The sequence below is a fragment of the Sceloporus undulatus genome, chromosome 4, assembly GCF_019175285.1.
Source record: "Sceloporus undulatus isolate JIND9_A2432 ecotype Alabama chromosome 4, SceUnd_v1.1, whole genome shotgun sequence".
NCBI lineage: Eukaryota > Metazoa > Chordata > Lepidosauria > Squamata > Phrynosomatidae > Sceloporus > Sceloporus undulatus.
Window position 1 is genome coordinate 192,715,567 of NC_056525.1, and position 13,474 is coordinate 192,729,040.

Consider the following 13,474-nt stretch of genomic DNA (forward strand, 5'->3'; position numbering starts at 1 on the left):
GGTTTTATTTATAGACCGCTATTCCGCAATGATCATAGCGGTGTACAGTAAAAATTGCAATACAAAATTAGCCCCTACCCACCCCCTCACTCCCTCCAGGCTGGATGATGACAGTTGTCAGTGGAGGGAGGGCTCTGTCGCAAATTACAAAATTCAAATCACAATTATTTTCATAACTTAGGCGGGGTACAGACTTCCAAAAATAGGCACTTCTTTGGCACCTCTCTCTGCTGTGCAGCTGCGCCACAGCATACAAATTGTGCGGCACAGCTGCACAGCAAAAAAGGAGCTCCCAAAAGTGGCTCCTGATGCAGCACCACAAAGCGCCAAAGACGGCGTAGTTACGTCAACGCTGCACAGCACCGTTTAGCGGCGGCGCAGCTGCGACGTAATTGTTGCGTGTGCCGTATGTATGGTGCGCACATGCATGATGTGCTAGGGTTGCGGGGCGTGTGCATGCACCGCCCCAAGGCAACCCTAGCACATTGTGGATGCACCACAAAGGGCCCATCTGGACAGGGCCTTAGGCCTGTTACAGACTGCCAAAATAAAGCTGCTTCAGGTCTCTTTGGAGATATGCTATTTAAATGATGCATGCATCCTAAGAATCCGGAAGCTGCACCAAAGCTGTACTCCAGTGCTTAGGAATGGAGAGTGGCTTTGGCGCGACCTCCGGACTCTTAGGACCCATGCATCATTTAAATAGCATACCTCCAAAGAGACCCGAAGCAGCTTTATTTTGGCAGTCTGTAACAGGCCTAAGTTTTCTTCTAATCATCTTGTTCATATAACATAATTTCAACAGGTAGAATAGGAAATGACATTTCAACATAATCTGCCTATTTTATAAAAATATACCTGTTGAATTTGCAATGGGTAAGGTCCCAATGAGTTTTCCATGATAGTAGTAGGAACAGGAGCCCATCTTCGTTTACTTCGCCTCAGAACAGTGTCTTTTGTTTTGTGTGTCTGGGTTTAAAAAAAAAAAAAGAAATATTAGCAATATAATCTAGTAACAAGTAGCTTTGACTACATTCCCTGTTCATCCCTCTCACACATATAGGCATACCTTGATTAACAAAGCCTCGGACAAAGACGTTCCTTTTCAAAGTCATTTTATACCTGTCTAGCCCCTTTTCCTCCTTGTTCTTTGTCTAACTGAAAACTGTTTAGCAGCATCAGCATTGAAAGAAGTTGAAGGGGGCTGGAGAGACACAGGCTTTGGTGCCAGTTTACAACAGCATAGTTACAGTAAATAAAGCAATAATACTTTCATTCCAAATGGTGTTCTCCACATTGTGTTTCAGTAGAACATACCTGATTTTGCACATACACAAATACTGGTTTAAACATGCAGAATTTTTATATCCCCTAATAAATGGAATTATCATTTGGTTCATAATATACTGTACAACTCAAGCAAATAAATTCTTTAACATCCTATGCTATGTTTTTTTTCTTTCCTTCCTTTTTTTTTGGGGGGGGGGGGGGGGGGGGGAGACAAAATGCCAAGGAGCAGAAGTGACATGCTGTAGCTGTCAGTTGTTTAATCCCATTTGGAGGAAATCAAAATTGCTTCCATTACGGGCACAGTGGGATTCAATTGGCTCAGGAAACACTTCAAAATACAAGAAGTGTTTGGTTTAGTTTCTTATTTTTCTCCTCGTAATTTCTGATTCTGGATTTGTAGGTGGATGCCAAGTACAAACACTGCTATGGACAGTATACATTTTTATACCCAGAAATGTACTGGAATTCTTATGGGTATCAGAAAATGTCCCACAATAAGTTTTTACTAGGATGCACTGCAAATAAATTTAAATGTGATTGAGAAAAGCAGTGATTACTATTCAAATATCAGTACACATGACATTTCTTAGCAGCTAAAGTTGCTTATTTATAAAAATAATAAATACTCTGTCACACACACACTCACACATGTTTACAAAGAGTCTTGATATAAACAGCATGTACCAGTTTGGGGTGAGACAGCAAATTGACATGTATTTTCTTTTGTTGATTATCTTGCAAATCCTGAAGCAATATAGTAAAAGTTTTCTTTGCAGAAGATAAAGAAACGGCATTTCTTGTATACACAGAACCATCTTGTAGAACTAAGAAGTCAGGATCACTTGGGCTGATTAGGTCAGCAGTCCTTAGACACTGCATGAGATTTACTGGAAAAAGAATTGTAAAAATGAAAGTTAAAAAACAACAACCAATATAACAAAGAATTCCTTGTATCACTAACTTTTTCTGCATGTACAGGAATATAACCTCTGTATAATTTGGGATACCACAACTACTCCTACTTCTGAAAATGTATCCAGTAAAGCCAAATGTTTTAGGATAGGATTATACATGGAAGTTGTTCAGCTTCACATTTTTACTGTTGCATACTCGGATGTTGTGACATTGCTTTGAATGACTAGAGTTCTTCTCGGCCATGCCAGGTAAAGTCTGGTTCCTATCCACCAGAATCCTCATGGTGGGAAAAGCTACACATCTAAAAGCAAATAAATAAATAGATCTGCCCACTAATAGAGGAAAGAATCTGTATTTTTAAATTATTATTATTATTATTATTATTATTATTATTATTATTATTATTTGGTAATTCTGCTGGTTTTCATTGATCTCTTCATATGTGGGTTTTCTTTAGATTCAGTGCTGATATAATATTAAATCCCTGTGCTAATAGCATAATCTTTTGCATGCATATTCAGAAAAAAATAAACTTTTATGCTTAGTTGGTCCTTTACCCTAGTGTTTTTAGCATTATGTTACTAGGCTTCAAGCTTAAATAGGTATAAGCCTCATTCAACACAATAGGGTGCACTTCAAAACAAAAATTTGTTAGGTTGCAAGAGAAAAACAGCAGGGAGAACAAAACAAATAATATAATTGTAAAAACAACAGGAAGGAGGTTCTGTTGGTTATTCTTAAAGGTTTTCTTACCTCTGCCAATTAAGGTCATTGCTTCTATTTTCTCAGGCACATTAAAAGTCACTTTCTTACAAGCCTCACAAAGTACAGTTAGAACCTGGAAGGAAAGAACTATAGTTACATCCTCATTATTTTATATGTACATGACTATAAAAAAGAGACACAGATATAATATAATGCTGTAATATTTGCCAAGAACATAATTTTTGTTCAGCATTAATTACAAAAAAAGGAAGCCCTTTTTAAGCATTATTCTAAGTACACATAAATCTAAAACTTGGAATGGGAGGTACGGGGGGGGGGGGGGGGACCTTGGTATCCGGGAGTTTAGTTCCAGGATTCCCATATACAAAAATTGGTGCTGCTCAAGTCCCATTAAATATAACAGCATAGTGCAATGGTGTCCTTTTATAACAGGCAAAATCAAGGCTGCTTTTGGAAATATATATATATATATATATTATAATTCCAAAAAGCAGGATAGATAGATAGATAGATAGATAGATAGATATAAAATATCTAAACACCACATCCCCATCGGCCTGAAGCTGCATCATTTTGCCCATGTGTTTTGGGCCATAGTTGAAGTGCTTCTGACAAGAAATCACAAGTGTTTGTTATGATTACAGTTTCATTGCAGACCTATTTCATGAACATGGGGATGCAAAGTAGAGAGAATAGCCCCATCTCTGCCCTTCACTTCCATTTTTTGAATGCTTGAAGAGAACCATGGACATGAAATGGACAGTTGTTCAAAAACGTATCTCTATTGATGGATTGACTAGATCTTCATCCAAAATTATGAAGGTATCTGAGGATTCAGAGGCTATACAGATGGGTGGCTCCATGCCACCCGATTTTGCCCCAGAAGGAGGCTACAGCAACCACACACCACGGCCTCCGGAGGGAGCAAAAAGAAACCGCTTCTGCTTACACGCCATGATGATGCCCCTTGTGCACAGCACCATTTAGGTGCTGCACATGACGAGCGTCACCATGGCACACGCCATGGCACATGCCAAGATGGCGCCCAGGTGGCACAACAAGGGCTTTGAGTGTATGGACGTTCAGCCCTAGTGTGCATACAGGCCGGTACAAAGTGCCAGTCTGTAGAGCCCCTCAGTCTTCCACAAGCCTTTCCAAAGGATTCTTTTTTCCCCTTTTAACTTAATGTTCTACCCTTAGTAAGACCTTAGTGAAACAGTTTCCAAATATTTTAGGCAATCACTATTATTGTTATTAGTGATGAATTGGTTATTTGTCACAGTTTGTCATATATAGGGCACTAGACCAGAGGAGTACTGCTCATACCTTTCAGAAGCTTACAGGCATTACATGTTGAAGCAACTGACTGATACTCTCAAATCCAATTCCAGACTTCAAAGGAGGAATTATGACAACACTTTGCAACAAATCTAGACACATCTAGCCCTACCCAATCTATTTACACAGAGTCAGCAGAAGATCAAGCACCTCTTGGGACATTTCATAACGATCTGCTCCTGCAGCCATGTCATCAGGCAAAAATGGTGCTATGCTAACTGTGAACATAAAATAGTTTGACTGTGGTCAACATGAGAGACAGATATTGGGAAAGCTTCTGTCCCAAGTATGGCAGGCAATAATTCAACTTATTAATTAAGGCTGACATACATAGGAGGGTCTGTAAAATCTTTTCCAAGATGAAATCTGATGGGTGTCAGACAAGATGCAAAGCACCCACCCAGAAATTAAGATTTTACTTGCAACAGATTGAAGTTATTGACATTACTAACTCTAAATACGGTGTCCTCCACAATCTGGTAAATCCAAATACTGTGTTCTTTCAGTGGGATCAACTGGTTCTATAAATCAGGTATGGGTATCATGTTAACCTCCAGTTGTTGTGGAACCTAATTGTCCTTGCCAGGATAGACAACAGTGAAGAATACTGGTAGTTATAGTACTATAAGAACTCGAAGGCCACATGATTTCGAAATCTGCTCTAAATCAAGATGAGCATTTCATTAAACAAAAAGCAAAACCAGCTATTGCAACTAATCTAACAGGTTTTCCAATGATGTTCTTTCAATGTGTTCTCTTGGAGAACTTTACTCTTCACAGAATAAAGAATGATTAGATCAGGAAGGAAACCATGGCTGCTGTTGCCTGCAAAAGTATAGTCAATGGAAAGAGTGGGAACCAAATGTCATTCCAAAACAGAATACCAATGCAATTGGGTAGAAGACCCTGATTAGTAGTGTATTTCTGTATGAAAAATTAGTCCTGTCTCACACTGTTGTACACCAGGTAGAAGGGACTCTGAATGCAAACATTAAAAAAGTAAGAAGGAAATAGTGATGATACATCATCAACTTAAGGCCACGTACCAGGTCAATTGTAATGAAAAAAGCTGATTTTTATAGAGGCAGCACCACAGTTTGTGTTGGCAAATATAGGATGGATCTGTGCAGTAACAACCTCTTCAGTTCTTGAAAATCATGATTGGCAGACACTTCCCCGTAGGCCAACTTTTTTTGGTGGCACCATTCATTGTGACACCATGATTTTAACACCAGCAGTCTATGAATCATTGGAGCTAATAAACTAATGTATTGTATGATGGATCTTTGAAGACGTCAAAAGCAGTAGGAATTGACAGGTAGATTGACTCATTCAAGTAAGACAGTGCTCTGATTTTGCAAGACATGAGCATGGATGCTAATAATATTGTCTTTTGGAAGTCTCCCATTCATAGGATTACCATACATCAACGCTAACTTGATAAAGCAAACCAACAAATAATAATAATAATAATAATAATAATAATAATATGATTTATTTATAACCCGCCTTTTCGATCCTTGAACATATTTCCAAATGGGGATTTCAGCTGATCAGAAAAGTATTCCTTTGAGTTACTAAAATAAAACACTTCAGTGGAACCATAGGTTTAGAGAAGTTAGCTTGTAAATCTCCAGGGGAAAGAAGCTGAACCTTCTTCTTAGGGCCAATTCAGATGGTGAAAATAATCCAGGATGAATCCAGGTTGAATCTTTGTTGTTCACGTGCTTTTTGAATGCATCTGATAAGTGTTTGGGGGTGGACTGCCAAAAAAGACCACTTCACCCAGGATAATCAATATCACGTTTTTCCCCCTGATGTGTTTTTTTTTTAATTAAAAAAAGATCTGCATCATAGGCAGCATGAATAACTAGGATAAACTGGGATAAAACTCAGCATGCCTTGAATATGTTTCAAATACATTTGTATCTCAAGTGCTCCCAGAGATGCACATAAATGCAGTTCCATAGTGTGAATAACAAACCCAAAACACATAAGTGAGATTATTTGCTGAATGGAGCAACAAACAGTAAACTGTAGCAGAATTTGTTAATTGCATTACATTTTATTGCCATTAAAATTGTTTTTGTATTAAAATGAACTATATCCAGTATGATATTTTCAAGAGAGCCTCTCTTGGAAAGCAATAACCACTATTGCACATATACAGCCCAATTACAATCTGCCTGATTTTGAGAATAAAAGATTTCAGGCACAGAGCACTGTTTTAAATCTTACTTGATGCTTTACAGAACATTAAGAATATGAAACTATCAGAATAATACTACAAATTAAAAACTAAGTCCCATAGAATCCCACTGAGTTCAAAAGGACTGACACTGTCTATGGTACATAGGACTGCTGTGTGAAAATCTCATTTTATATTTCATTAGCATTTTTTATTCAACCAGTAGAAATATTTAATGTAGGTACATTTTTTTTCAATTTGAAGGTAGATTAGCACAAGTTAATAGTCAACACCTTATATAGCCAATGAATGATCAGGGACAGGACTTCAGAACTTAAAGTTTTCCAGTCCTGCCTCAAACAAATATTTAAGTTCAGTGCTTTATCTGTAGGTTCCTTTGTTGATCCAGAGGTAGGAAGTACCTAGTATTTTCTGAAATATTTTTCTTTTAGAACAGAAATGTAGAATCACAGAGTTGGAAGAGACCACCAGCCCAACTCCCTGCCATGCAGGAACTCTCAATCAAAGCATCACCGACAGATGGCTTTTCAGGCCTTGTTTAAAGACTACCTAATAACACTGAGCTTTTATAAGTACTGTGCTATGAGAAAATTAGGAATGGGAGGTATCTGTCAATACTTTGATTTGAATGGAATTTGTGCATATTTAACAACATAATCCCACATCTCTTTGGAAAAGTTATATTGATTTAAGTCAGTTGTGGGAATCATGCAATCCCCTTGATATCACTGCAATACAACTCCCATCATTCCTCACCATTGGCTTGTCTGTTGGAATCTGCAAAATCTACAGGGCTGCATGACAACCGCCTCAGATTTAAATGCCACTGGTTTGGTTTCATTCTACACTATTTTATGCCCAGAGCAGGCCCTCCAAGGTCAATGCACATATAGTGCATGTATTGGTGACATTAAACATGCAGTTTCTGCATATAGTGGTATATTACATGCATTTCTTTATACTGTGCTGTGGATTCCAGTACAGCTTTTTTGTTTCAATAATGGTGCAGTCCAAAAAACCCTTAAGGTTCCAGACACAGTCATACATGGAAGAGACCTATTGAAATCAACTGGATAAGTTCTTCATAATGTCACCAATACATGCACTCTATGTTACTGGATGCAGCATGGCTACTACACAAAACACGATCAGTAGCAAGATATGCTAAAGATAAAAGGAGACGTCCATTCAGCACATTTACAAAAAAAAATGAAATCAATCATCTTGGGGATTAAATTGCTAGCTATTGCACATTACAAAATCAAGCTGGGAGGTCTACATGCGTCAACAAGTCTTCTGGTAGAAAGAATTCCATCTAATGCATCATGCTGACAAGAAGTGCATGAGGCTTTCTTCCCATGTAATGGAAGTAAATAGGATTTTGCCATGGCTTAAAAAATTACATCAACCTACATCATCATCATCATCATCATCATCTCATTATCACAGTTGTCCTCATTATGGTTACAGTTCCATAAACATTTATCTAAAAATCTAAAAATCATTTCCACTGAACACAGTGTGCTTACTTTTCAGTAGGGAGGTACAAAATTGACCTGTTAAACATCTTTTGATCTTGAAAATCTGAATAATTTTCCATTTTTGAGAATAGAATTAATTTCATTAAAATGGGATATTTAAACAGCCAACACAATCTATTATGTGGTTTGCTGTGTCATGAAATTAGTCAAATCCTTTCAAATCTACACTTTCATTTTTTAAAAAATGAGTATATTTTGATCATTCCAGTAAGAACTGACTTCAAAAAAGACTTCAAATTATTCTCCAGTGAAATCTATTGGATCATTTTTCACAAATCTGGCATTTCACTATCATTTCCACATCATAAAGTTGTTTTGATGTTTGCTAGATGTGTGGGGGGTGTATTAGGTGTAAATGTCAGTTATTATTTTAAAGATAAAGGGTGTGTAAATTACTTGCCACTAGGAAGAAAAATCTTATTAACTTGGCACACCTGAATTTATTATGTCTAAAATCCATTTTAAAAATTAATCTGAATGAGAAACAGAACATCAGTCATGTATGGACTATCAGATTAGGTTGCCCACCCAACTGTAATAAGAATAAACCTGCAGGGCCATGTTGCTTTATTTGAAATAATTCAGACTATAATGTGATGCTATAACTACTTATAGGTAATCATACAAATATACTTAAACAAGAAAGAGATGTACTCATTTCATTTCAAAAGTGTCAAGGTAAACTCAATTTAAAAACAGTACTGTAGTGTATTAGGTTGTTGTTGTTGTCAACTGCCCTCAAGTCGACCCTGACCAAAGACAACCACATGGATTAGACACTTCCAAGGCCTGCTGTCCTCCACTGTTCTGGTTAAGTCCTTTAAATTCAGACCCAGGACCTCCCTGATTGAAGAGAAGAGCAATTTATTATGGTCTTGGATTTAGAGTTGTCAGACAAAGTGCCATGGCTCAGTAAAAAACAAATTCTGTTGTCTTATATGGGGCTATGAAGAACACAAACTAAGGGAATTTTTTTTCAACAAAATAAGGCATATTTCTTCAAAAGGAGGGCTTCTAAAATTCTTTGAAATTAAGTGGCTATCCAGAATTTAAAAAAGGAGTTCAAATTGATATATACACATATAAAATAGTTGAAAAAAGCAGCAAAGCACTGTTTTCAAATAAAATATGGATCCCTGTGGGATACAGTCAGTCATCTGTATCGATAGATTCTGCATTCATGACTTGAAAATACCCCCCCCCAAAAAAAAAATCCAAAAAGCAAACCTTGATTTTGCTATTGTATATAAGAAGACACTATTTTTCTATGCCATTTTATACAATGGGATCTGAGCATCCACAGAGTTTGGTATCCACATGGCATTCTGGAACCAAACTCCAGCAAATACCAGGGGCCCACTCTAGTACAAAATTTGAAGTATTTGATAATATTTAATAAAATTATTGAAAATACATGTTTTTTAAAAAAAATGCCACATATAGTTTCTGCCTTCTTAGGCGAAGCCTGTTGGAACGGGAAAGATAAATAGTAGTAGTCGGAGAATTATGAATATATTATAGTTAAACCATTATGAATATATTATATGTATGCACACACTGGTGACCATAAGCAACAGATGTTATGTTTCCAAAAGCTTTTGACAGCATTAAAGGGTGTATTTATTTACACAAGAAAGTACTAGCTGATTTAAAATTCCCTTTTTTCCTTTGGTTAAATATTATGTATTTTACAAAGGTTTGACTTATAATTAGAGGTAGATGCAATTCACTTTAGAAATAATAAATGACATCAAGGGCTCAACTAAACTTCAAAACAAACGGATTTCACCTTACAGCTGATTAACACATTAAATTTAGCACACATTCACTTCTAGACTTATTGTTAAACAAAAAACTTTGACTATAAAAACTAGCTTCCAAAATCAGTAAACAATAATTTTCTAATAGCAAATGGCACAGGAATGTAGCAAGATCACAAGATGTTCTTCTGTCCAGAGTTTGGCCATGCCTTACTCCAACCTTCAGCTAATTTAAGCAAAAATCTTACTCATTTTAATACTAAAGGTGCACACACACATTGACAACCTCCCTGATGCATTGTGCAACCAATTCCAAGTCAGCACATTTCCATCAAAAAGAGGAGATAAATATTATGTCAGGGTAGCAAACAGACAAAACTATCTGGAACATGGCAAAAACAGCTTATTTCAAGGAATGTCACCTATTTGCATTATTTTGTCCTACATTATCCCATAGCATCCAGGCAGCATAAAATTAAAGAACATTCCTTATGCCAGCACAAAACTATATACCATTCATCTCTGGCAACTTGTAAGGCTGAGTTCAAATGGATTGCTGTATTAGTCTGTTTCCAAGAAAATGGGAGAGGGAGAATCCAGCAATACCTTTGAAGCCAACTTGTTTATTTTAGCATGAGCTTTTGTAGATTTCAATTCATTTCTTCAGATACACTAGCAAATTGGTAGAAATGTATCTGAAGGAGTGATACTCGCAATACCTCATGCTAAAATAAACCAGATTATATGGTGAGCTTCCCTTATCTGGAATTCTGAAATCCAAAATACTCCAAAATCTGAAATTGTCTATATGGGAGGCCGAGATAGGGACACCTTTGCTTTCTTATGGTTCAGTTTTTTTTCATGCACAAAATTATTGAGGTCATGGCCATGAATTTGCAAGAACTGGGGACAGTAGCGGAGGACAAGGGAGTATTGGGGATATCTCATCCACAGGGCAGACATGAGTAGAGATCGACTAGAAGGCAGTTAACAACAACAAAAATTATGTATAAAACTACCTTCAGGCTATGTGTATAAAGTGTATGTGAAACATAAATGAATTTCATGTTTAGGCGTGGGTCCCATCTCCAAGATATCTCATTATGTATATGCAAATATTCCAAAATCCAAACAAAAAGAAACCCTAATAATCCAAAATCCAAAACGCTCCTGGTCCCAAGTATTTCTGAGAAGGCAGAATCAACCCGTGTTGCCCCTACACATAAACACTCCATTTTTCTTTCTTCTTCTTTCTTTTTCCTTTGTATGTTGCAATAAGGGTGGCACTCAGTGCAGCTAAACTGCCTTATAATTCTTCTCACAGAATGAACAAAAGTTCTTAGAAGTGGAGATTCCTATGAGCCTCCCAGCTCTTGGAGGATCACTTGCCTTCTCCTGCTTTTGTTACTGGTCAGAAAAGGAAAAAGAGATTGCTATCCATCATTTGATCCCCCTCTCAACAACTACAGCAAGTAATCTCTTGGAACAAATAGAGGCAGCTTACAATCACACATGAATCAGAATGGAGACTGCAGTCAAGAAATTAGAAGAAGGCTAGGATTGAGAAGGGCAGTGATGAAAGAACTGGACAAGATCATGAAGTGCAAAGTTAGAACTCTGCAGACTAAAGTGAGGCTTGCCCAAGCTGTTGTATTCCCCATCTCCATGTGCGGATATAAGAGCTGGACAGTGAAGAAAGCCAACAGAAAGAAAATGAACTCATTTGAGATGTGGTGCTGGAGAAGAGTGTTGAGGATGCCATGGATGGCCAAGACGATGCACAAATGAGTTCTAGAACGGAGCACACACAAATTCTTCTTGGATGCCAAGATGACTATATTGAGACTGCCATACTTTGATCAGGTCATGAAAAGGCATGAATCATTAGAAAAGGTAACGATATTAGGAAAAGTGGAACGTTGCAGAAAAGGAGGAAGCCCACATGCCAGAGGGTTAGATTCAATCCAGGGAGGCCATGGCTGTCAGGCTTCAGGACCTGGGCAGAGCAAGCAAGGACAGGGGATCTTGGAGATGTCTCATCCACAGGGTCGCCATGAATTAAAGTCAACTCGAGGGTAGTTAACAACATCAAGGTGCCCTTTGACCCTGGCTTCAGAGTACATGCAATCTCTTCTCGAAAGCCAACCAACCAAATGAACCTCAGAGGCTAATAATAAATGAGAATGATAGTAATAATGAGAAGCCTGTCTGCTATCCTCGTATATTTCCATAGTTTACCTTGGTGGATTCCCCCCTGCCCTTCTTCTCAAAATAAAAAAAGGAGTGGCTGTGCATAGAAGAGACGGCAACAATGCGTGGTGAAGGAAAGAGCTGTGTGCCTCAACAGACATCTGGCCCTACCTTTTGGGTGCTGAAGGGAGACAAAATGGACACATACAATTGAACCCACAAAAAAAGAACAACACAGACACCCTTTGCGAGGCTCACAAACTAATGTGAGGCTCTAACGCGTGTCAGTGCATTTGGAGTAGCGGTTCGAGCACTGGGAGTACGACTCTGGGGGCCAGGGTTCGAATCCCCTTTCGGCTCTGCTGAGTGACTTTGGGTGAGTCACACTCTCTCAGCCTCAGAGGACGGCCACAGCAAAAACCCCTCGGCCAAGAAAACCCCACCAGAGGGTGGCCAAAAGTCAGGGTCGCCTTGAAGGCACACCTACAAGGGCGACAAACTGTATCTGAAACCCTGTGTTGTCTCTTTAAAAACAACAACAGCAGCAGCAGCAGCAGGCAGAGGAGGAAAAACCTTTCCCCTCCAATCCAGGCTTGTAGGTGGCTGAGAAAGGCTGGCACTAAAGAGAAAATGGGCACCCAGCAACCATTACTTTTTTTAAAAAAAACACCAAAAACGCCTTGGGAGGGGAACAAAGAGGAGAAAGGGTCTTTCCAAACTCCAAGAAGAAGCGTCAAAGTAGCAACAGAGGGATACTTTTGATGCGGATCATGACCAAGTGACCATGCAACCCCTTCCCCAGAGGCTGCCAGCCTCCCTTCCTCCCAGGCGAGGGCCGGCCCCAGGGGCTGCCCTTCCTCCTCAGCCCCTTTCCCACAAGGCTGGGCCAAAAGCCCGCGCGACCTTCGCTCCCTCAAGGGCTCAGGACCTAGTGTCCAGGAGGAATTCCTCCAAGGCTTCCATTTTGAAGCAGGAATTCACATTCCTGGGAGGGTTTGGGGCTGGTCTTTGCTTTGTCCTCACCTTGGCGGTGGGGCAGAGCTGGTCAGCCTGGGCTGTGGGGACTTTTCAGCCCTTCTTTCCCGCCTTCCTCCCTTCCTTCCCTCTCGCCTGGCGGGAAAGAAGGGCTGAAAAGTCCCCACAGCCCAGGCTGACTCCACGACCCTTAGGGTCCTACTCACCAGAAGCCCCAGCAGAAGGGGCTGGAAAGCCCTGGTCCCGGCGTCTCTTGGGCTGGGGGCCATGTTTCCCCTGAGGGGTGGGGAAAGAGTCGAAGGGAGCTGGGCAGGTGAGGCGGAGAGGCTCCCTTTCCCGCCTGGAAGCAGCGCCTGCGAAGGCTGGACCTGGGCGCCTGTGGGTTTGTTTCCAGACTCCCCAGCCAAGGTGGAGCCACCCCAGAACAGAGGGAGGCTCTAGAAGCCTCAGCAGCAGCGCCTCTCCTAAGCCAGGACTTTTCATTGGGCCATTTCTTTTCTCTCTCTCTCTCTCTCTCTTTCTTTCTTTCT

The 13,474-nt window shown here is 39.4% G+C and overlaps 1 protein-coding gene across 2 annotated transcripts in view; it reads right to left on the reverse strand.

The window, feature by feature from the left end:
• LOC121929288 (desmocollin-2-like) overlaps positions 1-13,474 on the reverse strand; it is a 35,142-nt gene extending 21,668 nt beyond the window's left edge. For both annotated transcript variants that reach the window (XM_042464678.1, XM_042464679.1), the window contains exons 1-4: positions 13,151-13,474; positions 2,959-3,043; positions 1,975-2,177; positions 859-969 (exon numbers count right to left, since the gene is read on the reverse strand). In XM_042464678.1, the coding sequence (XP_042320612.1) occupies positions 859-969; positions 1,975-2,177; positions 2,959-3,043; positions 13,151-13,213 (462 nt within the window). In that variant the 5' untranslated portion in view covers positions 13,214-13,474. The remainder of the gene's footprint in view (positions 1-858; positions 970-1,974; positions 2,178-2,958; positions 3,044-13,150) is intronic.